Source organism: Panthera leo, chromosome A2 (assembly GCF_018350215.1).
Source record: "Panthera leo isolate Ple1 chromosome A2, P.leo_Ple1_pat1.1, whole genome shotgun sequence".
Lineage (NCBI taxonomy): Eukaryota > Metazoa > Chordata > Mammalia > Carnivora > Felidae > Panthera > Panthera leo.
The window spans coordinates 24,054,806-24,081,099 of record NC_056680.1 but is presented as its reverse complement, the minus strand read 5'-3'; the positions used below and the strand labels follow the sequence as shown (position 1 = coordinate 24,081,099).

General features: G+C 38.3%; 1 protein-coding gene across 1 annotated transcript in view; it reads left to right on the top strand.

The window, feature by feature from the left end:
* Positions 1–26,294, top strand: part of ERC2 (ELKS/RAB6-interacting/CAST family member 2) — a 792,499-nt gene that overhangs the window by 343,134 nt on the left and 423,071 nt on the right. Inside the window, exon 6 of the mRNA XM_042929693.1 lies at positions 5,996–6,163. Within this exon, the coding sequence (XP_042785627.1) occupies positions 5,996–6,163 (168 nt within the window). The remainder of the gene's footprint in view (positions 1–5,995; positions 6,164–26,294) is intronic.

Genomic DNA, 26,294 nt, shown 5'->3' with positions numbered 1-26,294 from the left:
ATAGTCCTGCACTGTCCAATATGGTGGCTATGAACTGTATGTGGCTATTGAGCACCTGAAATGTGGCTAGTCCTAATTGAGATTTGCTGAAAGGGTAAAATAGATGTTGGATTTTAAAGAAAAAAAAAAAGAATGTATAATAATACCTCATTAATATCTTTCGTATTGATTACAGTTTAAATAATGTTTTGGATATAGTGGGTCAAATTAAACAATTATTAAAAGTAATTTTATCTGTTTATTTTTCCTTGTTTTTACATGGCTACTAGAAAGTTTAAAGTTACAGATGTGACTTACATCATTTCTCCATTGGACACACCATCTTAAATTTTGTTCCTGGAAGAGTAGGAGTACTTGGGCAGCATTTCTAACCAATCCACACATCTCAAACACTACTCACATCTCCAAGGGAAAATCACTCCTCACATCAATTATGTTAATTGACCAAATTTCAGGTGTTCATCAAATATAAAGAATATCTTGGCACTTTTGGTAGCTGACTCTGGCATGTCAGCTTTTAATTAAAGTTTGTCATAGGCTAATTAACTATCCCTGGAGAATTCATTCCCATTTGGGAAATACACCCCTCCAGCCACCCAGCCATAGACCCCTCCACACATACACATATCGTACAGTGTATGCTGGAATATTTTAAAGTAAATGACAGACAGTGTAACACCCTGGTACATGCTGGAGCACAGAATCTTATTTGCTGAGTCTCTACTTTTCCTAGGGCTGCTGATTAGCAACCTTTATTGCATTCCTACAGTATATAAATCACTGGGTTAGAAATTGTAGAAAGCAGAATAGTAAAATATAATAACAATAGCAAAGATTTATTGAGTGTTTCTAGGTGCCAGGCATTGTGCTAAGTGCATTACATGTTATTTAATTTAATCCTCAAATAACTTGATGAAGGAGGTATTGTTATTATCCTCATTTTGCTTCTAACACCTTTGTTGTATTCCTGACGTTTGGAAGGCCTGTGGGTAAGTCCATGGCCATTACCGTAAGTTACTTGAACATATATATTTGCAGTGCAGAGACTTTTGCAAAACAGTTGTCCACTTGGGCCACTTGTCTGTACAGATGGAAGTTCAAGCCACTGGGCTTAAGGGGGCTCTTCCTCTTCAATCTTTCTTTCTGCTCCCAAGATCTTGAACTTTGACCTCAGTGTCCACTCCCCAGGGTTCTGCTACTTGCTCCATTTAGCTCTGTCCTTGGCTCTCCATCATTTTTTCCCCTTCTCTGGATTTGGGGTGAAAGAATAGGGGAAAGTAGATTTTGAGGTCCGACACATAGAAGGAGTAGAGGGAGGAATATTGGTCCTTTTTCTTTTAGGTTTATAGCAATCTCTAAGACCAGCAAACCTTTCTAGTTTTAAGGTGCCCATTCCCTAGCAAAACCAGTTGAAGTTATAATCGTTTCAGAGTGGTTCAACACATCATATTGTAAGTCCAACCCATGTTGAGGGTTGAGAATTGGAGCAGCAGAACATGGGGAGTGACCCTGCTTCTCGTGGTCCACTGAGAATACTGATTTATGGGGGGGTTGCCATCTTGTAACTCCACTATCTGGAAAATGTAGCCTTCAAGATCTCTGAGGAAGGGAAAGAGTGTGGGGCTGGCATGGATGAGAACTGACATATGTCACTCCTGTTTACATTTCATGAATAAAACACACAGACCCATATTCCTGCAAGGGGCTGGGAAGGGAGACCTTCCCTGTATTCAGGAAGGACAGGAGAATTGGATTGTGAGTGAGAACTAGTACTTACTACCACAGCAAGCTTTAGGTTATTTTTAGTGTTTGTGTCTTCGGAGGCTGTATACATTATGCATACTTTCAACTTTGAAACTGTCCCCTATTTGAATGATTGCAAGTTGAATCAAATTCAAATATACCCTTCATCCAAGTCTACTATCAGGAAAAACAAACAAACGAAGTTTTGAATGTGAAATAAAACCGTATTGGGAGTTTTGTGAGTGTTCCAGTTTCATTTTCTTTTAAAGTTTTTCTTTGTGATAGCATGTTTATTCAATTCCTGAAGTGTTGTCAAGTAAGTAGTATTTAATCTGTGAAAATTTTCAAGTGGACCCTTTTTCTCTCTCAAGGGTTTTCTTTCTTTTTTTTTTTTTATTTTCTCAAGTGTTGCTGTAGTCATTTTAAGATTGAAATGAACCGTTTGATTTTAAAAAATTATTTATGGCACATCGAGTAGCACTTAGTGTTTTGTCACAACATTGAAACTGTTTCTGAAACCTATGTAAAATACAGCATAAAGGTCGGGAGGCTTATGTATAGAAACATACCTCACCATTGGAACTGGTTATAATTCCTGGGTGCTGACATCAAGATTAATAATATTTAACTCCGATTTTGGCAATTTTTGCCAATTTTATTGCCATGGTCCTTTTCTTTCAAGTTATTAACTGGAACTGAAGTGATAACAAATGTTTCATGCTTTATATTGCCAGATAAAAGGTTAAATTTTCATATGTTACATGCTCTTAACACACACACACACACACACACACACACACACACACACACAAATAATTCATACAACTGGATCAGAAGGAAATGAGTAATTCTCCTAAAATGAAAAGATTGTCCTAGTTTTAACATTAGGTGACTAGTTCCCATGCGGTTAAGTCATATGTAAAAATTGGAAATTCAACCTATGGGTCTTTGTGCATTGACTATATCATACAGTTCTAATTTTCTTTTGTTTTTCTGGGAAATGATGGTGCTCTTTGCTTTGCCAAGTTTTATTATTGAGTCAACTGCCAAAGTTTAAGAGAGAGAGTTAAGGCCCTTAAAATTATTTGGTGTTGAGTGAAGAGGCAGAGAAAGGTATTTCATATTCCCAAACATTTTAACTTTTATGTCTCTACCTGATGTTGGAATATAATCTAACCTTCAAGGCTTTTCTGATTCCTTTATAAATGATGTACACTGTTGAGTGAAATCAGAATATTTGTGAAGGGGACCCAGTTTGGAAGTACATATTCTAATTTTTGATAGACTGTATTCTTTCTTGCCCGATCGTCCCTGTATTTAAACTTCTGTGCATCAGGAGGCCTTTGTGCCTGCTTGTGGTTTTGTACCATCTGGAAGTTAAAATTTGATTTTAGAAATGATGTCATACTTGCTTACTGCAAACTGGTCTAATGTTGGTTGAGAATTGGATACAGTTCAGGTCAAAGTTTTGTTTTAAAAAAAGACTCTTTAACCTTGTTTCTTGATTCCAGGAGACTGCAAAGCTATGAGGATAGACTGGAGTGATTGAAGGTCGTGATTCAAATTCCTTTGAAGCTAAATAAATGCATTTGGGTGTATGGAAAATAAACTTCCCAACAGAAGACCTTAGCTGGCACAGGCTCCCTCCTGCCATGTAGAATTTGGATGTTTGCGAGCAGTGTGCTGACCATGGCCATCCTTGGTCTCTATTTTATTCTTGGAGGAGAGATATTCTTACAGCCAGAGTTTTGTCTCTTCTAGGTTCAGGAAGATGAGGCAGGGCACTGATAGATCACACATGTGAGAAGGCACAGTAAATTTTAAGCATATTATTCATCAGTGCAGAGTCTCTTTTTCTAAACTCTTTCCAGCATCCGTTACTATCTCCCAAATTGTAATTTATTTACGTCAAAGTTTTGAATGTTAGACATTTCCTCTAGCCCAGATACAGACCATCCATGTTTGATAGCTAGAATGTAGGGCTCATAGGACCACAGTTTCTTCTCAAATTCACACTGAATCCTAGTCAGCCTGTGGGAAATCTTTTCAATGGAATGTGACCCCTTATAGCTACTACTATAATCTGGAGTGCTCAACATGTCCTGCCAATTTCCAAAGAACCTACCAAATGCCATCCTTTATGTATAAACTAAAAATCACATTTTTTTCCAGATAGGGTGAAAACCCAAAGAAAACTATTGATGTTATTTTGGGTTGGTAGATGGAGATGACTTTATATTTTATTGTCTTAATTTGAAATGTATTGTCAAATTGGTTTCCATACAACACCCAGTGCTCATCCCAACAGGTGCCCTCCTAAGTACCCATCACCAACCCTCCCCTTTCTTACACCATACACAAAAATAAACTCAAAATGGATAAAGGACCTGAATGTGAAACAGGAAACCATCAAAACCCTAGAGGAGAAAGCAGGAAAAAACCTCTCTGACCTCAGCCTCAGCAATTTCTTACTTGACACATCTCCAAAGGCAAGGGAATTAAGAGATGACTTTAAACAATCTGGGATGTTTAAACAATCTTGAGAATCTGGGATGCTGAAGCTTTAGTGCAACTGGCATGAATTTTCTTTTAGTCAAGGGAAGATCCCTAGGACATGAGTATCCCTCTCACATCCCAGCTGCTAGATTTCCATGGCCCCTAGGTAAGAAGAAGCACAACTATCAGATATTTAAGGAATCTGCTGTTTTTGCCCTGTGCAGTCACAGAATGTCCATCCTGTCTCATAATGTGGTCAGGGTCATTCTGCCAACAGGGCTTTATAAGCACTGTTTCACCCCTTCCCTTGTGGAGACCTCCCTGCTTCATCCACCTCCCTGGGATAGAAACTGGAGAAACTCTCTACTCACCAACCTCTCATCACCTTTGACCTTTAGAAACACAGCTTTGGTGCTTCTTTTTTTGGAAGGGGGTAAGAAAAGGAGATTCTACTCTGATAACTTTTTAAAATCTCTAATATCATCATTTCTTCCCTGATCTACCTAAGACTGATCTTGCCTTTAAAATCATAAAACGTCAGATACTTAGGGGGTTCCAACCTCTTTGTTTTATGGATGGGGAAACTGAAGCTGGAGGGCTGGGTGGGGAGGGGGGAGTGAGAGTTATTTGTCCTGATTCTCATAGCTGGATAGAAGCAGAATCCAACCTAAAACCAAAGTGTCCTCTTTCCAGTGTTCCAAGTTGCCTTTTGATTCTCTGTCTTGACAGTATTTACAAAACTATTTATTTTGGCTTATTATGGTATTCTCACCTCATTTTCCCTTAATTTTTGTGTTTTTTTTTCATCCAAATTTTACTTGCTGGTAGTATAGTATAAAAAACTACTCAACAAGATTTGTGAACAGATACAGCAGACCCCTACCCCATTTTTCCTTCCCCAAGACAACCTGTTTTCAACTCCTTTTGCCTGGTTATTTTGATATCTCTAAATAACATGCTTCCATCACTACTTGATTTTTGATGTAACTACTGTCTATCAAATGCCTGGTATGGAGGGTGAGGATTAAATTTTTCTATCACCCCAAAACCTCACATTATCCATGTGAACCTTTTTTGCATATGGTCATTGGAATGTTAAGTTTAAAAATAATGTTTATGTTTCCTTATGTCTATTACTGACATTTGAAAAGCAGGAATTGTAATAATCTAATTTTTGAGCTAAGGTAGAAATAGGTATTTTTTGTATGCCTTTTTTTTTTCTTACATGTTTGGAAAGCAGTCTTTCATAACACTGGAGAGTGGTCATCTCCACAGCATTTCCTTCCTCCAGTAGCATTTCCTTCCTCTTGGCAGCTTGTATTTTTCTCCTTCAGGAGTGTTTCTCTACATGTTTGTCTTCTTCCAGACATCTGTGGCATGGCTCATCATGTTCTCCGTATTCCTGGAGGATGTTGCAGAGCACAAGCAGTGTTGTGCCTTCCCTGTGCAATGGAATAGTGATGTGCTTTGTTTTCTAGCTAATGGTTTCACAGCAGGGAGACATACTACTATTTCATAATGCCTTATTTTATATACACCTTATATTAAAAAAAGTGTCACAGTTCAGATACACATACGACAGGACTTTGAGGTGGATACAGGCTGTTAAAATGCATGGCATTGAGGTGCCCATGAGCAATGGTTTGACCATGCTGTGCTGAGAAGATGCACTGCTGCCCTGTTCCCTCCCCAGGCCTCCTGGTTACTGATGACCACTGTGTAAAACCACAATCTTCTTTCTTTTTCCTGACTTCAGGTAGATGCACTGAGATTACGCCTGGAAGAGAAAGAGTCTTTTCTCAATAAAAAAACAAAACAGCTGCAGGACCTCACAGAAGAGAAAGGGACACTGGCTGGAGAGATTCGAGACATGAAAGATATGTTAGAAGTGAAGGAAAGAAAAATCAATGTTCTTCAGAAGAAGGTAAGGAGCTGACATAAGCCATTCAGGCTGGGAATTGGTATCATCCATGTTTTGTCATTTCAGAGAAATTTTTGAGTACATGGAAAAGAAGAAATTATTTTTTTTAGAGTTTTAGGTTAGGAAGTATAAACTTAACATGCTGGCACTTAACTTACTGGTGGTTGTGTCATGCCATTCTTAGCATGGACTGATGAATTTTCTGTTTGTCTGAAAAATAAATAGAGATGATTCTTTTTATAGTTTCCAGCTTAAATATGGATAATTGTACAAATTTAGATATATGTCTAAAATAATAAAATGTCTGAAAAGTTAATTTTTTCTTTTTCCTTACCAAGAGTTGAACAATGTATTCTGTGGGTCTTGAAGGTATTTTAGATGCATTTTTTATTTATGTAAATTTTAGTAGCTCTTACCGTACTGAACCCATACGGATTTGTTGGGGGGAGTAATGTTTACACCTATTACTTAATTGCAGTCTGTCAGAGAACATATAATAAGTTCTGACTACAGTGGGCTAACACAGAAGATGCTTGATCTAGCTAGGGCCCTTCTTTCCTGTTTTACCATCAGCAGCTCATTTTCTCCATGTAGGGATCCAGATTTGGGGAATGTACCCTGATTTTTTTTAAAAAATTCCCATTTGCTACTATGTACAGTTTGGGGAACATAGGGTCCCCTACTGTCCCCCGGAAAAGAACAGGCAAGAAGAGAAAACGACTACCTGATCTTTTAAGAAAATAAGATATATTGGAAAGGCATAGGGCTGTCAGATTAATAGGCAGCCAGCGTGGAAACTGGGCAGGAACTGACAGTGGGCAGCACAAGCCAGCTGGCCGGGACACTGCTGCAGACAGGCATATTGCTGGACACCCCTACTGCAGCTGCAGCTGCAGACAAATGGACTCTAACTGGCCCCTCCTCCTGGTGTCATTTGCCACTATCATCTCTCACCTTGTTTATATCAACAGCATCCTAGCTGTTTTTCCTGCTTTCACCCTTACCTTTCCTATAGGCTCTTCTTAACACAAAAGCTGGAGTAGTTCTTTTAAAACATAAAACAATTTATACCATTCTGATAAAAAATCTCCAGTTGCAGCCACCTACATAATTTGTGCAGAATGAAAATTGTTCAAAGAGAATTTCTGAATGAGCATAAAACCAAGTCTGGGGCCCTTCAGAGTGTGGGGACCTGTGCAGTTACACAAGTCACATGCCCATGAAGCCACCCCTATCCCCTGTGGCTTCCATCCTCACTCTCAAGGTATTGGTGATCTGATGGATTATATTATTAATTATTTCTGTCAGAATCTTTACAGACAAGGCCCAGGTGTTTTGATCTCCTCTTTGCAGTGCCAACTAATTGACACAGATGTTTAGAAGAGATCTTGGAAGACATGACCAAGGACCCTTGAATCAATGGGGCCGTTGAGGGCAGATGGGACTAACAGAGAGACAGAGTGGCAGTTCTTAGAGTAGGTACTAAGGATTCAAAAGAAAACTTTTCACTTAAAATTCCCAGGAGTGAATGATGATGAAAGCTAACATTTATAGAACTTATGTTGAACACTGTATGCTGGATATTTTGCTATGCTCGTTATGTGCACTCTTTACTTACTCTTAATCATAATCCTTTGAGGCAGGTATAGTTAGTTATTAACCCAGGAAACTGAAGGACACTGAAGCTTATGGTAGGTAGGCAACCCAGATAGGTGCAAGGTTGTTTTTGTTTGTTTGTGTGTTTTGTTTTTTGTTTTTTTGTCTTTGGAAAAGTAGAATACAATGGTTAGTGCAAATTAAAAGAGTAAGTGTATGGACCTCAAGTTTTATGATGATGATACCAGCTGTCAATCAAGGAAGAGCATCACAGTTCCTTGTTTTACCAGGAGTTGAGACTAAGTACTCTTATTCTTGAGGAATAAATGGCATTAATGTTATGAATGAAGATTTTTGGAAGGTACTTTCAATGCATAAGTGACAAAAGACATGTGCTGATGGGCAGTTTGCGAAATTTTATACTTTGCTCCATAAGCCAGACTCAAAGGTTTGGAACTGGTTTGGAAGTTCTTGAGCAAAGCCAGTTGTATATTATGACTTCTTTGGGCAACGTGATCATAATCCCACTTATTTAAACCATGTAGATAATGGATTAGGAAGTATTTCATGTGTATTGGGAGAGGTTCTTCAGTTTTACATTTTTTTTCACTGAGTGTTTACCAACACATTTGGGGAGGAAATAACACCACTGGCAACATAGTGAAGGGGCAGGAATTCTATATACCTGCAATGTAAAGGACAGATAATCCCCAAAGAAGTAATACACACAATTCAGAAATCTAGTCAAAATGTGGAAATAATACAGAAGCTAATGGGCCAATGAAACATTGTCTTTGGGACTGAAGACTCAGAGTTTTGACCACATTCAGCCTAATTGGCTGTTTTAGGGCAGGTCTGGATTGGAACAGTGTAAGCTTTGGATTAGGGTGTGTTGGCATGGAAGAAATAATAAACTTATGTCAATGTCAGACACATAGTATTACTTAATATTTCTTTCTTATAGACTCTTTGGCAACCAGCACTGTGTTTTGATGCCAATAGAAATGGGTATGCTCCTTTCATAGCCATGTTTAACCTGGCGAAGCTAGGCTTGCACCTCGTATCTGTCAGCCTTGCCTTCAGAGCTCTGAGTCTCAGAAATCTCGTGTCCTCCATAAGCCATGTGAACAGGTCACATGTCTGGACAGCAGGCATGGACACGATGCCCTAATCATTTTTTTACTTGAGGAAGGAAGTGAAGTTGATGAAACAGAGAACCCCAGGTGACAGAATATCTCTGAGCAAGCTTTTGTAGGAACACAGCAGTCATCAAGTATAGATTTTGGTTCTACTGCAATTTGCCTCCACTCCATAATTCCCAGATACAGAGTTCTTTTAGTAGGGGGAAAAATGTGCATGTATGAAAATTGTTCAGTGGAGCATCCCCTTATGGCTGTGATGCTGAAGTCAGAGGAGCAGTATAGTTTTCAAGCTGCAGACTTAACATTCTGTTCTCATACCTGAATTCAGACTTCAACTGATGAAGTGCTACCTGACTATTGAGTTTTTGTAGGAAATGTCATAAAACCTTGATGACATTGTACATTTGGAAAGTGTATAATGTCCAGGATTTTAGGACATGGTAGCATTATTTGACCCAGATCAAATTCAGACTGTTATGTAGCTCATGCAACATAAACCTACTACCCAAGAAATTTTTAAAAAGTCATTAAATTGGACAAAAGTTCTATCTCCATTTTAATTCTAGGGCTCAGTCCCACTTTATAGAGCAGACGTACTTTATTTATTAGGGGTAGAAAAACAGATGGTGATTTCTCTGGAAGCCAAGTTCAGTAGCTACCTACTGGGCTTCATGGATTGCCCTGTGGGTTGGAAAGGGCAGGGAGGTGTGAGTGGAATTGGCTTCTAGGGGTGGCATCTATGGACCTGCCCACTTCAGCTTTATTCTACCAATTTGGAAGTGTGGTGGTGAAAATTATGAATGATGATAAGTTCAGAGGTAAAGACCCTACAGGACTATGGTTATTAGCATACTGGGTTTCTTCATGAAGTTTATTAAAAATAAAAAATAAAAAACAATTACCTGAGAAGATGATTATAGAACATGGAGATTTCCATGTTGGTGTAAAGTAGGGAGCACTTTTTGACTCAATTGATCTTTTTCCTGGTGTTTAAACATCCAGTTGCACTTTTATATTATTATTGGCAAGCCTCCTGTTTTTTGAACACGTGCAAAATCATATTATTTTTGCATTTACTGAGTGTTTCCTATGCGTCAGTAAGTCACTACTCTAGGTCCTGGAGGCTCAAAGGGATATAACATAGTCTCTAGTCCTCAGGAAGCTGATAGTCTGGTTGGGGAGATAGACATGCATAATCCTAAATGTAAGTACAGTGGAGAGCAACATGGCATATTACCAGAAACAAACTGCTTGATGAATGCAAACAGCAGAAGCTAATTCTGCTACCTTGAGCAAAAAGGAGTTAGTTTATGGCAAGGATATCCAGAGCCCCAATGTCTGGCTGGTAGAACAAGATTAGAAATGATCAAGAGTCAGGACAGCTGTAGAAGACTAAGAGAAAAGAGCGAGTGCCACGATCTCATAACCAGGAGTGTCTGTTCAGGTGTCTTCTCTGTTGATGCCTGCCCTCTCACCTTCCTCCCTCTTCCCTTACATCACACTGTTGGTTGAGATTTAAAGTCCTGGGGCAGAGCTCCAAATTTCATACAGGTGCCTCTCATTGGTAGGATCTAACCAAACCTGCCCTAAAAGGAATCTGGGAAATGTGGTTCCAAGCTTTACACCTGAGATTTCCACTCAGTTCTTGTGTCACTTACACTGGGAAGTCTTTGCTGACATTGCAGGCTGGGAGAGGTTTTATACTTTTAAAGAACCATTTCTTGGCTCAGTTTGAAATTCTGCATCCCTTTAGTGAGTGTTGGCTTCCCTCCCATGGCTAATCTCCTTGAGTGCCCCAACCGTGATCATCAAGATACTTCCAGCTTTTTGCAGAATTCTTGGCAGGTGATGGTCCTCAATCAATATGCATTGGGTGAATAAATTATATCAGCAAATTCTGAATGAATGAGAACTTGGGAGAAGAGAAATCATTTTGAGATCCACTCCTGGCCCAAGAATATTGTTAGCTATTAGGAGTCTTTTGCCCCAGTGAAATGTTAGACTCACTTATTGTTCCCAGGACAGAATGTTCTCTGTAGGCTGCAAGATGGAACCACCCCATGGATAATAAAACGGATGAGGAAATTACTTCTGCTCTACCCACATCTAACACCTCAAGCCTTGGTTCCATTACCCTGACAAGGTAAAAATGGATTAAGGCTTGAGTAAGGGCACTTAACTACTCTTGCTTCATTTTCCTTTTTAATAAAAAGAATATGTGACATTTATCAAGTATACTGTCTTGCTCTGCAAAGAGACTAATGCTTCCTCCTCTAGTTCTCACTTCTAACTTACTGGATTGTTAGAGGCATGGTATTCTATAGAGTGATAAGATGGAATTATTGATCATTCATGGTTATTTTTAATTATGACCATGCAAATGATAATTTTTTATAACAAAAGGATTATTTACTATTCATTGAGCCCTTACTATACACCAGACACTGTGCTAAGGGCTTTGCATCCTTAGGTTATGGGTCCTTATGACAAACCTAATGGCAGATATGTGCTACCACAATCCCTATTTTTAAAAGAGGAGACTGGTTTAAACTTGTGTGACTTGAGTAACTTGTCCAGACTCTACCCAGTAGGAAACTGATGGAGCTATTCTTAAACACCCCACTATTCTTATATTTTTCTGTTTTGTGATCCTGCCTCACTCATGGGGCAAGTGGGATCATTAACTTTAAGAGCTAAACTCTACTATGAGCAAATTACCTGAGGTTGACACAAAAGGATGCCTGTATTTATACATTATCAACCAACAGAGATGAGGTAACTAATGTGATAAAAAATAGGAAACCAATTAAGTTAATAAAATACAACATCAGTTCTGGTTAAAAATGTATGTTAATATGTATGTTAAGCTATATTTAGAAAAAAGATTGTGATAATCTTCAGTTTACTTTTGTTTTACTTTTCCCCCATGAGATTCTTCATGTACCATTCTAAGCCACTGGATTGTTTTGCTGCTTCATTTTCAAAGGATTGCACCACGCTTGCTATCATAGTAATTTCACTTTGTTTTGGTAGTTGGCTTACAGAACCAAGATCTCAAAATAAGACCTGAGGCATCTAAGCAACTTGCCTGGATGAGTTCCAATGTATTTGTGATTTGGGAGACTTCTCACCTGGTCCGAGAGGACATGGTCTGGGAAGCTGCTCCACTTTGCTGTGAGATGCTCACTTTAAGGTCTGACCTCGGTGTAGGCAGGCTCACTCTGCATCTGAAGCCAGGAACTGGGCTGGCGTCCAAGGGTTGGAGCGGCAACCGGGGTGGCTGTGAATCTGAGGCAGGGTTCTCGACCAGGAGACACTTTACAACCCTCCCACCCCAGGAACATTTGGCAATGTCTGGGGATAGTTTTGGTTGTCACAGCAGGGGGATTGCTACAAGCATCTGGTGGGTAGTGTCCAGGGGTGCTGCTAAACATCCTGCAATGCACAGGAGATGCTTCCCACCCTCCAAAGCAAATGATGATCCAGACCAAGCCCTGGTCTATAGGATTCCTCTTCTTCCCATGCATGGCCTATCCGACTTGTCTTGGCTTTCTCTTGAGATAGTATTCCTTAAAATGATTTTTACTTTGTATAACGTTGTTCTCTCCATTATCTCTGAATATTGTCTCAGCTGATGTGATTAACATTTTTAGCTACACTTTTTCTCTAGCATCATTATAAGAAGTTTACAGAGATGAACATCTTGTGTATGTGCATATGATATTTGAACTATTACTATTATTTTCTCTTTTATATTTTTGATGTGTAAGAATCCATACTTTATAAAGAGTGTGTGTGTGTGTGTGTGTGTGTGTGTGTGTGTGTGTGTGTGTGTATACATCACTCTTGGGGCGCCTGGGTGGCTCAGTTGGTTGGGCCACCCACTTCAGCTCAGGTCATGATCTTGCAGTTCGTGAGTTCAAGCCCCGTGTCGCTCTCTGTGCTGACAGCTCAGAGCCTGGAGCCTGCTTCGGATTCTGTGTCTCCCCCTCTCTCTACCCCTCCCCTGCTCATGCTCTGTGTCTCTCTGTCCCTCAATAATAAGTAAACGTTAAAAAACTTTTTTTAAAGAGTATATATATATATGTGTGTGTGTGTGTGTGTGTGTGTGTGTGTATCACTCTTGAAATATTAAAATTATTTAGAATTATTGAAACTTTTGACTACATTGATCATATCAACTAATTTAGAGGGAGGCGCTAGTTAGCTGTAATATAGGGAATATATAATAGAAATAAAGCATCTTAGTTAGACTGATGGATGGATCATCCAAATCCACCATTCACACCAACAGGGATGGATATTCCAGCAGGTATCACCCAGTTTAAATTTCTTTGGCTAAATGCCAGCATTCTAGTCATTTAGAAAAGTGACCTTTAAGGCTTTTTTTTTTTTTTCTGAAAAAAAAATGTACTTGATTTTAGTACCCTTTGGGGCTGAAAATCTAATTTCTGTATTCACATTTAATATATTTTTCATATATTTTATCTAGTTATTTGGGACGTGAAAATATTGATTGTGGACTGAATATAGTTTTAAATAATATGTTGCTTAAATATTTGTAACTAAAATGTATTGTCTAGAGTAGTGTTTGTGACTTGCCAGGTTTTTTTCAAAGAGTGCCTTCTTCAGTCTAAAAAATATAAGAAAATCCCAACCCACTACATCATATAGCAAATTCTCTCTGTGTATTCTGTTTGTATGGTTATTGGTGTTTGCACGTTGTTCGGCCTAAGCAGAACATCTTTGTTCTGGCATCAGTTAATATTTTGTATCTTTATTGTGGCTTGAAATTGATGCCAAAGTTTCTGGTACTAATGAAATCATACAGGACAAATAATCACCAAGCATGTGTAGCTCCTATTCTTGGCTGGAATTATTTGCCCAATGTTAGTGATGACCTAGGCAAAAATCATCTTGGTGATTTTAATCAATTGATCCCATTGCAAGAATGAAGTGATATTTTGAAGGTCACTTTGCATCCCTTGAGTAGAGATGTGGCTTCTTTGGTAAACCTAAGCTTCTTTATGAAGCAGTAAATTCACCAGCCTCCATTTTCATGTGTATTACTAAGAAATTTGAAGTTGCCATTCTCTTAGAGATGATATTCATAAAATGATATTTTGTTGTCAAAAGAACTAAAAAGTTCACCTTCTAAAGAGATTTCAAGAAGCCTGCTCATTCATTCATGCATTCATTCAGGAGCTATAGTTACTGTCTTAGCTGCATCTTTCTATTCCCTGGCTCTATTGGACACAACCCTATGTGATAGGACTTTAAAAGATATGTAAAAGTAGGTATGCTGATGAAGTGTGGACAATCCTAAAGACAGATATGAGAGAACAGAAAACCTGGAAGATACTTGATGGGCCCTTCTGGTCGGGTCTTTTCATTCTTTCCACTCAGGACTGAGAAGTCCTGAGAAAAAAAGTGACTTGTTTAGAGTCACAGAGCTAATTAGTGACAGGGCCTGCGCTCTGGTGACACTTTTCCTTTTTCTTCTTTCCATTCCTCTGTGACATCTGAGGCCTTGGGCGCCATCACTCTATTCTGCCCAGTTTGCCTTCCTTTTCGTTGTACCATCCAGTCATCCAACAAAACATGTTCAGCATTGTAATGATCTGGATGCTCTGCAGGCACTGGGGGATACATAGGCTATTGAAGAAAATTTCTGCCTTCTATGAGCTCACACTCATAGAAAAAACAAAACAACACTAAAGATTCAATTACAGGGCAGTAAGTGCTGTGTGCAATGCCAGCCAGGTGCATGGTGCACAGAGAAGGGGCTCCTCACCTATTGAGAGTAGAGATGGCCACTGGAAAAGTTGATGACTAAATCAAGAGCTGAGGGATTAGGAGGTGTTGTCCAGTCAAAGCAGTGAGAATACCATTTGCAAAGATTTGGCTGGAAGAGGCAGCACAGTGCATTTGGTGGAATAAGAAGTAAAAGTAATTTAATATAGATGGACCACACTCCCCTGCCCCATTAGGAAACAGATTTCACAGTTAGAAGTTTTTCTATTCTGTGTGTCTTCTAGCAATTAAATATATTTTATAATTAAGGTTTGAGAGTCATTTTGACTTCTATATTATAAATGTTCTCTTCCAATCCCTTGTGACTTGCAAGTGGCAGGAGTGATTATCTGTGTTATTTCAAAATGCAGTTCAGGGCCAGATCATGCTGAGAACTGATTCTTATTCAACAAGAAAGCTGAGCCTGAGCCAGAGGAGGCAAATTCTCTTTTAAATAAATATTTGCTTCTGGGTTAAGATCTTATTTTCTGTACTCAATTTCAGCATGATGGATTTTTAAAGGTTTGTTTATAATTACCTGTAAAATCCCTTGAAGATTTAAGATAAAAATGCTTAGAGTATCCTGACAGTGGCTGCTACCCTAATGGATACAGGCATCTTGACACATCTGTCAATCTCACCTGCCAGCTGTTGTTGTTTTGTGATATGGGATTAGAGGTGGTTGAGCTTTTACATATTTCAGTCTGGAGATGATTCCGTCCTTCTTCCCACATACTCCCCAGGCCATTTGATTTAAATCAACCTTATTTATGTGGGAAGGAAAGTCTTCTGTCTGTCTTTTTTACTTATCCTGTGTTTGGCAATGAATTCTGCTTTGTTATGAAGAGTTTGCACATATCTGTATTAGCATTTATCGTGGTGTATTGTGCAGAGAAGTTCATAATTCACAACTTTTGTAGTATGTATCTAAGTTTCCCGTAAGAATAACTGCAAATTAGGGATGATGTGTTCTTGGGGCATATAATGCCACAGTCATTGCGGGTAATGGGCACCTTAATACTTTTCTGATACTATAGTCTCATTGCCATGTTGTTCCTTTATCCTTACCTGGTTATACTACACCTTTTGCAAACTAAAAGAAGTAACTGCTTTAAAAAGACTATTTTCACAGAAGAAGAGCTGAATTCTAAATTATTGGCATAGTGTATAGCACTTTGGGGCCTTCATCAGAACATTTTGTCCTTTTGTCATACCTCCTTTTTTTTTTTTTCTTTTTTTTGGTAACTTTATTTTTTATTTTTTAAAATTTACATCCAAATTAGTTAGCATATAGTGAAGCAATGATTTCAGGAGTAGATTCCTTAATGCCCCTTACCCATTTAGCATATCCCCCCTCCCACAACCCCTCCAGCAATCCTCAGTTTGTTCTCCATATTTAGGAGTCTCTTCTGTTTTGTCCCCTTCCCTGTTTTTATATTATTTTTGTTTCCCTTCCCTTATGTTCATCTGTTTTGTCTCTTAAAGTACTCATATGAGTGAAGTCATATGATTTTTGCCTTTCTCTGACTGACTAGTTTCACTTAGCATAATACCCTCCAGTTCCATCCACGTAGTTGCAAATGGCAAGATTTCATTCTTTTTGGTTGCCGAGTAATACTCCATTGTATATATATATACCACACCTTCTTTATCCATTCATCCATCGATGGACATTTGGGCTCTTTCCATACTTTGGCTATTGTTGATAGTGCTGCTATAAACATGGGGGTGCATGTGTCCCTTCAAAACAGCACACCTATATCCCTTGGATAAATGCCTAGTAGTGCAATTGCTGGGTTATAGGGTAGTTCTATTTTTAGTTTTTTGAGGAACCTCATTACTGTTTTCCAGAGTGGCTGTACCAGCTTGCATTCCCACCAACAATGCAAAAGAGATCCTCTTTCTCCGCATCCTCGCCAACATCTGTTGTTGCCTGAGTTGTTAATGTTAGCAATTCTGACAGGTGTAAGGTGGTATCTCATTGTGGTTTTGATTTGTATTTCCCTGATGATGAGTGACGTTGAGCATTTTTTCATGTGTCGGTTGGCTATCTGGATGTCTTCTTTGGAGACGTGTCTATTCATGTCTTTTGCCCGTTTCTTCACTGGATTATTTGTTATTTGGGTGTTGAGTTTGATAAGTTCTTTGTAGATTTTGGATACTAACCCTTTATCTGATATGTCATTTGCAAATATCTTCTCCCATTTTGTTGGTTGCCTTTTAAGTTTTGCTGATTGTTTCCTTCGCTGTGCAGAAGTTTTTTATTTTGATGAGGTCCCAGTAGTTCATTTTTGCTTTTGTTTCCCTTGCCTCTGGAGACATGTTGAGTAAGAAGTTGCTGTGGGCAAGATCAAAGAGGTTTTTGCCTGCTTTCTCCTCAAGGATTTTGATGGCTTCCTGTCTTACATTGAGGTCTTTCATCCATTTTGAGTTTATTTTTGTGTATGGTGTAAGAAAGTGTCATACCTCCTTTTTAGATTGCTGATTTTGAGACTAGCAATAACACCAACACGTAATCAGCTCTTGGATGATGTAATTATAGTTTATAAAAGTAATTTACAATTCTAACAAAAGTGTTATGGTAGGTAGAATTCTAAGATGGCCCCCAAGATTTCCTACCTCCCTAGTGTCCATTTTCTGAATAATGCCGAGAACTGTGAATATGATAGATTTAACCCATTATTATATGATGTCATATGGCATAGTTGACTTTAAGAAAGATTTTTGAGTGGGTTTGACCTAGTCACATGAGCCCTTTAAAATGGCGGTTTGTTCAGAAGAAGTTAGAAAATAATTTTGTAGATGAGTGTGTCTCACTCTGATAATAGATAATTACCAATGCATTCACTTATGGTTGCTTTTTCTTTAAAAGAAAAAAACACATTACAAAACAAGTGCCTTATACTATGGAAAACAATAAAGTACTCCATGATCATAAAAAATAAAATAAAATAAAATAAAAATAAAAATAAATAAAATCTGAGTCCTAAAGTCAGAAACAGGAATGTCTGAGATTCAAAATATGAGGAGGACTTACTATGTGAGTAGTTCTGTACTGTTGACTTGAAGATGGAGGGGGCTATGTGGCCAGGAATTGGGGCAGCCCCTGGGCTGTGAGTGGTTCCTGCTAACATCCACCAAGGAAGCAAGGACCTCAATCCTGAGACCACAAGAGCTAAATTTTGCCAATAACAAGAGTAAGCTTGGAAGTGGATATTTCTGTAGAGCCTCCGGGGAAATACTCATTCTGGCTTATACCCTGATTTCTTTCTTGTGATTTCCTGAACAGAAACCCCAGCCAGACAGTGCTGGACTTCTGGACTTTTGGCCCATAGAACTGTGAGCTGATAAGTGGAAGTTGTTTCAAGCCACTAAATTGGCAGTCTTTTGTTACACAGCAAGAGAAAACCCAATACAAGTACATATTAAAATAACTGTCAGTAGTAACAAACCTGCTACAGAAATCCAGAAGTAAGTAAATAGTAGTAGAGTTCACAGGATACTGACAAGGAGTATTGGCCCACTAAAGTGGTATGGTGGTAACTGTAATAAAAGCAGTTTCCAATGACTTTGGCTACTTAGCTTAGAAACTATGGGAGTTTTGATGAAATGTTATAATTGTAATGGGATTTGCATTATTTCAAAATATATGAGTGAGCCATTATTAGTTTTCATATTATACTATTTCAGATTGTATAATTAATATGTTTGTGTCTTTTTCCTTATTAAACCCTGGGTTCAGCAAAGGAAGTAACTGGGTATTACTTATGTTTTTAGTCCTAGTAGCAAGCACAGTGCTTGGCCTGTGGTAGGTGCTTATTAATAAGGGTTAGCTGGAAAATTGAAATGTAGAATAAAATTGAAAATAGATTAAATAACAAATCTGTCCAAAGTTCTGGTGAGATTCAGAGCAAATAAACAAATAGGAAGGTTGTGTTCCAATAAAACTTTATTTACAAAAACAGGCTGTACACCAGATTTGTCCCATGAGCTATATAGTTTGATGAGCTCAGGTGTAGATCACAAATGAATATAGCTTGGAAGCAATTCTATCATACAACAACCTTCATGGCAACTGAAATTTTTAAAAAAATATATTCCAAATTATTTGATAAGGTTGAACAAGGTATACTTCTTTTCAGGGCTTTATTTATTTGCCTCAGACATTCCTCTTGGTGCAATGGGAAGTAAGTCATTTGTTCCCAAGGGTGAGGTCTTCCCAAGTTCTACTGCATTCTGCTAACCGTTCTTGTGAGTAAAGTTTGAATGGGGCAAAGTTAAGCAAACAGGCTATACTCAAATGAATAGTACTTATTGACTTGGGGTGGAGATATTTCTTTCTGTAGTATTAAAATATGAAGTTACATTTTTTTAGGTTCCATATGATGCTCTGACTTACAAAAATATATGAAGGGTAGCATACATATAAACCAAGGCTTTCTCCACATTATGAATGTTTGTGAATTTGTGAATAGCTGGAGGCATAGACAAGGGTGGCCAGGTGGAAAGGCGAAAATAGAGGCAAGGATCCTTTGCCATTCCATGTTACCAACTTTTAATTGGAGCTTACAGTGGAATATTCTTTGAAAGAGATACAAGCAGGTATAAAATGTGAGGTAGCTGGGGACAGACAAATGTGGGGCAGTTGACCAAAGCTGCCATTTACTGATTCTTCACCTGGGAATTCATCCTAAGGAAAAATTAAGGATGTAGGCATAGATGTAACCACAGCCTCATTCATCACATGGTTCTTTAGTTTTGTTTTGTTTTTTTTTCTGATCAGTGAAAATATTATAAAGTAGAGGAGTGGCTAAATAAATGATGATATATTTCTATGTGGAAATTTTGCCAATAGAAAATTTTTATAGAAGAATATTCAATGATAATAGAAAGATATTCAAATTATTTTGTTGATTGAGATAAACAGCTTCTGATATGTATATACAGAAAATGATCAGAAGATGCCTGTTTTCTCATACCCTTGCCACCACAGTATGACTCTATTTTCATTTTTAAAAGTTTATACATACACATATACATGTACATATACATGCATGCATCAATAGAATTAATTTGTTAAGAACATGGACTGTGACGGCCTGGCTTTGAATCTTAGCTTATGGGCTTTTTAAACTTAAGCAAAGTTACTTACATTTTCTCTGCCTCATTTTCCCTATCTTTAGAATGAGGATAAGCTCACATCTCACTTTCTGTCTCAATTCTTTTCAACATACTAGGTGTTTGAGTGGTCTTTGTTCAGTGAACAAAGTGCCCAACACTGTTGGTGCACAACAAAATTATTTCATCTAAAAATTTGAATGTAAATGCTAGATCCATCAACTCTTTCAAAGAACTTGGAAAGAAAGTGGAATTACTTCATAAAGATCATTTAAAATTGATTTTTAAATTTGCATGCAGTAAAACTCATTCTTTGTGTTGTACATTTCTATGGGTTTTGACAAAAGTGCAGAGTTGTATAACTACCTTCACAATCATGATAAAGGACAGGTCATTCATCTCAGAGACCTCCGTTGTGCTGCCCCCTCTGCAGTCAACCCTTCTTCCCATAGTTTTGACCTTTTCCAGAATGTCATAGAAATGGAATTATACAGTATATAATTATATACGTATATAGTATGTCACATCTGGCTTCTTTCACTTAGCATAATGCATTTGAAATTCATCCATGTTACAGCTTTTATCAATTGTTCATTCTAAAGATAATACTTTTAAAGATAACTCCTATTATTTATGAAACATTCTGTATTATAGCCACCTGGGTCACTTATCCCTGAGGTTGTCCTGAAGCCAGAGTTGCAACAGTGCAAGATGTTAGTGCCAAGGAAGACTTGAGAGACAGCCTAGTCCAACTTGGCTTTAGTTGAGAAGGTGAGGGTTCTGAGAGCCAGAAATCACATGCATTATCCCAGGTGAGCTTAAGTCAGAGTTAAGCGCAGAACCCAGAGCCTTGATGTTAAACTAGCAAAGTTATATTGGAAATCAGATAGGGTAAATCTTCTGGTGAAGGACTTGAGGAAAAGCCCCTGCAGGGCAGGGAGAGGTGTGTGGAGTTTGTGTGTGCATGTTTGTGTGGTGTGATATGTTGTGTTGAAAGGATGACATTAAATTATTTTTAGAAGGAAAACCAATACTGTTTTGTGTTTAGAATTAGAAGAAAGGATCTTCTATCATTATTTTTATTTTGTAATAGGGGTGAGTTTGTGTAAATCTACCACCATTTTCTAGCATTTATCATAAGCACTGGTTTAGAGAGTGGCCAGCAGGTGTCATAGATGTCACTTTCATCCCCGGAGCAGATAACATGGTAATTGGCCAATTCCTTATGAGGTTAGTGAGCACCAGATCCCCACAGAAAGCTCACACTAGGTTCTGAAATGTGCAGAGGTGTATGGTTTGCTCTCAAGCCTGAGTTAGAAAGAGTGCTTTTTGGGGCGCCTGGGTGACTCAGTTCGTTGAGTGTTCGACTCTCGATTTCGGTGAGGTCATGATCTCACAGTATGTGAGATTGAGTCCTGCACCAGGCTCTGTGCTGTCAGCACAGAGCCTGCTTGGGGTTCTCGCTCTCCCTCTCCCTCTCCTCCTCCCCCCACTCAAGCTCTCTTTCTCAATTAAAAAAAACATTAAAATAATGCATTTATCGTTTGTTATTTATCCTGTTTATCTTTTATGTATAAAGGCACAGTACTGGGGCACCTGGGTGGCTCAGTCGGTTAAGCGTCTGACTTCAGCTCCGGTCATGATCTCATGGTTCATGGGTTCAAGCCCCATGTCAGGCTCTGTGCTGACAGCTCAGAGCCTAGAGCCTGCTTTGAATTCTCCCTCTCTGCCCCTCCCCTGCTCGCTTACACGTGCTCTCTCTCTCTCCCAAAAATAAACATTAAAAAAAAATAAAAGCACAGTACTACTTTATTTTAAATAGTTTACATGTAAGTACCATATTATAAATCTTTCTTTATTTTTTTTTATTTTTTAAAAAAATTTTTTTTTTCAACGTTTTTTATTTATTTTTTGGGACAGAGAGAGACAGAGCATGAACGGGGGAGGGGCAGAGAGAGAGGGAGACACAGAATCAGAAACAGGCTCCAGGCTCCGAGCCATCAGCCCAGAGCCTGACGCGGGGCTTGAACTCACGGACCGCGAGATCGTGACCCGGCTGAAGTCAGACGCTTAACCTACTGCGCCACCCAGGCGCCCCTATATATCTTTCTTTAAAAGAAATAATGAAATAGGGGCGCCTGGGTGGCTCAGTAAGTTGAGTGTTTGACTCTTAATTTCAGCTCAGGTCATGCATGATCCCTGGGTCATGGAATCCAGCCCCACATCAGGCTCCATGCTGAGCGTGGAGCCTGCTTGGGATTCATTCATATTCTCTCTCCCTCTCTCTCCCTCTCTCCCCCTGCCTCTTCCTCTCTCCCCCTATCTCCCTCTCCCCTCTCTTTCTGCTCCTCTCACCAGTTCATGCTCTCTCTCTCAAGTAAGATAAATAAATAAACAAATAGAAATAGCAAAATAGCTTTTTATTTCTTAAAAAAGTGCAATTAGATTTTTAAAAATGGAATCTCTTTTAAATAGGTGATAGGGATTAAGGAGGGCACTTGTAATGAGCACCAGGTTATGTATGGAAGGGTTGAATCACTATATTGTACACCTGAAGCTAATATGACACTGTACAGTAACTAACAGGAATTTAAGTAAAAAACTTAAAAAAATGAAAAAAATGGAATCTCTTAAGTCTATAATAGAATATTTATCCATTTTTATTACATAATGCAATGAAAAAAATAAATATTTAACCATAAGGAAAATTTAGATTTATGGTTTATAATATGAAAGAAAAACCTTCTATAAATAACATGAAACATTTATTCACTAATTTAACTTGGTCACAGTATTGCATGTTTATACCCATGTACATATCAGCACATTTTCCTTTGTATTATTTTAAACCTTTCTTTAAAAAAGTTTTCATAACAGTTGACAGAACAGAACGTAGTTAAGCATCCGAAATAATGTATATATTTGCTCCATTTACAATAACTTTAACTTAAATCTATGGTAAACATGGCAATTGTCATAACGAAATATATGTTATTTGCCATTTTATACTCTAAACTCTTGAGGAACTATAATTGGTTCCTTTGGTTTGATATTTCATTTCCGTTTATAGTCCAAACATTTGTTGTGCATTTCTGTGTGGTTTAGTTATGTTTTCATATCGGTACTACCAGACCTTCTCTTAGAACATCAAGCTGAATGTTTTTTTCTCTTTGAATAATTCATCTTTTAAAGTACCTTCCCTCCTATAGAGTGTCTACATTTGAGGAAATGGAAACTAAGCAGAGAATGTGCTAAGTGTTATGGTAGTTGACAAACTATTTTGGTTAGATAAGTCTCCCAATTGGAGTGTCAAAATGGATTAGTCTAACTCAGGGAGAGAAGAAGAAGGTAGAAAATAATGTCCAAAATGCTTACGAAAGTGAAGAGCTGTGACAGGGAAAGGGCCTTAGACACCATCCCTCTGTTGCATTGAAGGAAAAATCAAGAACACCAATTTTAGGCATTAAAATTGCCTTACAGTGCATGGGAGGTGCTAATTTGCTCAGACATCTTTTGGCAAACTTGCATGTAGAATCTCCTTAGTCCTGTTGTTATTTATGTATAGTAGTACCTGCAGCCAGAGAGCTATCTTCCTGGACTTGCCTCTTTCTAACTGAGACTAAAGGCTTGAGGAATATAGGAGATGTCAGTAGCAACAAGCAACTTGAATTCCTCAAGATAAAGACCATGGCTGGGAAGAATTGAGCAGGCAAGTAAAGGTTACTGACTCCACATTAATAATAAATTTACGAGAGTATGGAAAAAATCATGCCAGGCCATCTTTATCGTTTTCTAGGTGGACGTGCAAGATTAAAGAAAGGAATTCAATAGCTATAATATCTGGAATTGAGTAAATCATCTAATTCAGTGTCTCCACAAATCTTTGGGGGCTGTGGGGGTGGGGGCAGGGGATGGGGAGAACCTCAATGAGAATTGGCTCTGAGTACTGTCATGTGGATTCAATTTGGCTGTTGTAATAAATTACAATGGAACAAGGTCCATTGGGACGATGTTGGGATCAATAGAAGGTCAGGCTGTAACATCTCCAGCAGTGGTCTGGAAGAATGGATAACACACTTTATTAAGGTTGGCAGGCCAGAAGGCTTTGGTGCTGTTGTGGTCACCACCAATGTCATTAGCCTTTATGAAGCACCTGTTGGATCTGGGCACTCTGGGGAGTGCTAGGAGAAAGACAGACTGTGTATAATTGTCCAAATGGTCAACCTGTTTAAAAATGTTGATAATAGGTACAATTTATTGAATACTTATAGAGCTGCCATGCATAGTGCTAAGCCTTGTTTATGGATTATTTATTTTAATCCTATTGAAATCATTTTTTTTGTCTCCATTATGTAAATGGGAAAAGTAAGGTATAGAGAATTACAATGGGTGATGCAGCTAGTAAGTGGCAGCAATAGGTTATGAACCGAGGTCATCTGATTTTCTCTTAATTACTATGTATGTATATAGTATCACTATGTGCTCATGGAGAAAACATATGTTCAATTATTAGTTCATTTATCCAGTTGTTTATTCATTCAGCAAACATTCTAAATGTAATTAAGGCATTCCTGGTGTAGCAGAAGAGACAAAACCTATTTAAAGGTAATTTAAAAAAATGGTAATATTATGACTCTAATACAGGTATAACATGAACATGTGTTAAAGATTTTATTTAACTCATTAATTGATGAAGGAACCAGTCAGATATTAGAACTGGAGAGAGAACCTGGATAGCAGAAATATTTGTAGATCAGAAATACTGAAATGGATTTGCAAATGGTGATAAAACTGGTTTTCCCCAAATATGGAGGTGAGTCAAAAAACTTCAACTGCTCAGGTCAGAATTGTATGATGATAAACAAGAATTATTTTTATTGCTGTGAGTTATCTATAATTTACCATGTTGCAAAATCGCTCAAAGACAGTGAAAGACTAGTATCAGATAATGTTAAAGGGTATGATCTAAACAATAGTTTTCTAGTATTTAGGAAACTATTTTCTCCAGATCAGGGTAGGAAAGCCCCGGACCCAAATGTCTGTGTGGGGAAGGAAAGACCAAGAATATTAGTTGGGATTCTTCAGAGAAACAGAACCAATAGGATGTGTGTGTTTATACACACACATGCGCACACACACACACACACACACACACACACACACACACACGAGAGAGACAGAGACAGAGAGAAAGAGAGAGAGACAGATTTTAAGGAATCACTTCATGTGACTGGAGGCTTGGCAAGTCCAAAATCTCATGGAAGAGGTGGCAGTCTAGAACCTCAGGGAGGAATTTCAGTTTGAGTGCGGGGCAATCTGCTGTTGAACCAGGAAGAGCTGATGTCGCAGATAAAATCTGAAAGCAGTCCGCTGGAGAATCTTCTCTTGCTTGGGGGAGATTAGCATTTTGTTCAATTCAGGCCTTCCTTCAGCTGATTGGGTGAGGTACACTCACATTATGAGAGCAATCTGCTTTTGCCAAAGACCAGACTGACATATAAATTTCATCCAAAACACTCTCACAGAAACATCTAGAATACTGTTTGACCCAATATCTGGACATTGTGACCTTGCCAAATTGACATATAAAGTTGACCATCACATTAAGTCAGAGGACTGAGTGGCTTTGCTTCTACAGAGAGGTGATTGGGTTGGCAGAGTTGTTAGGGACATGCTGGATACCAGATACCTGGGGGGTGGTATGGTGAGCAATAGCAACGTTGTGAATCAGGAGGTAAAGTTTTTCCAACTTCACAACTTTCCCGAGAGCCAGTCCTTGAAAGTCCATAGGTAACAATAATTATGGACACCTGTCATATGTCTGTACATCTGCCTTTCAAGGGTATGTGTCTCCTAGGGTATGAAGGAGAGGTGTGGGTTCAGGATGGGTCTCCGGATAGTCACCACTTTATAGAGTATGTCTTGGTATTGGGAATTATAACTGAAGGACAGCTAATTATCAAGTCCAGGGTATCTTAATACAGAAATTGTAACCTGAATTGATGATCTGTTTTATAAGAATTTCTCTGAAAATGATGTTGATTTTATCCTCACTTTGAGGATATCTGATAACTAGAAATCAATTATTTAGAGAGGAGTTTAGTGTGAGCGTAATGCAAAGAAAAGCAATAAATTTTTAATTTTGTTTACTTCTGTGGCTTTATCAGACCCCCTGGGAGTAAGACCAAGAAGGTTTTGTCATTGTTATCATCTTGTAAATATTATTTTATAATAGCAGCTAATACTTATTAAGCAGCTCCTTTACTGAGTGTTAGGTACTTTATGGATTAGAAGGGAGGCTTCCTCACCAGCTCCAAGTGTTTCCTGTATTGTCACCTTCTTGATGAGGCTGCCCAACTCCCTAATACAGCAGTGCAGCCAGCTTGCCCCTATCCCAGAAGTCTTTATCCCTCTTACTTTGTTCCACTTATTCTTTTTTACCCATAATAATTTACCTATCGATATACTCTTATCATTTAATTATT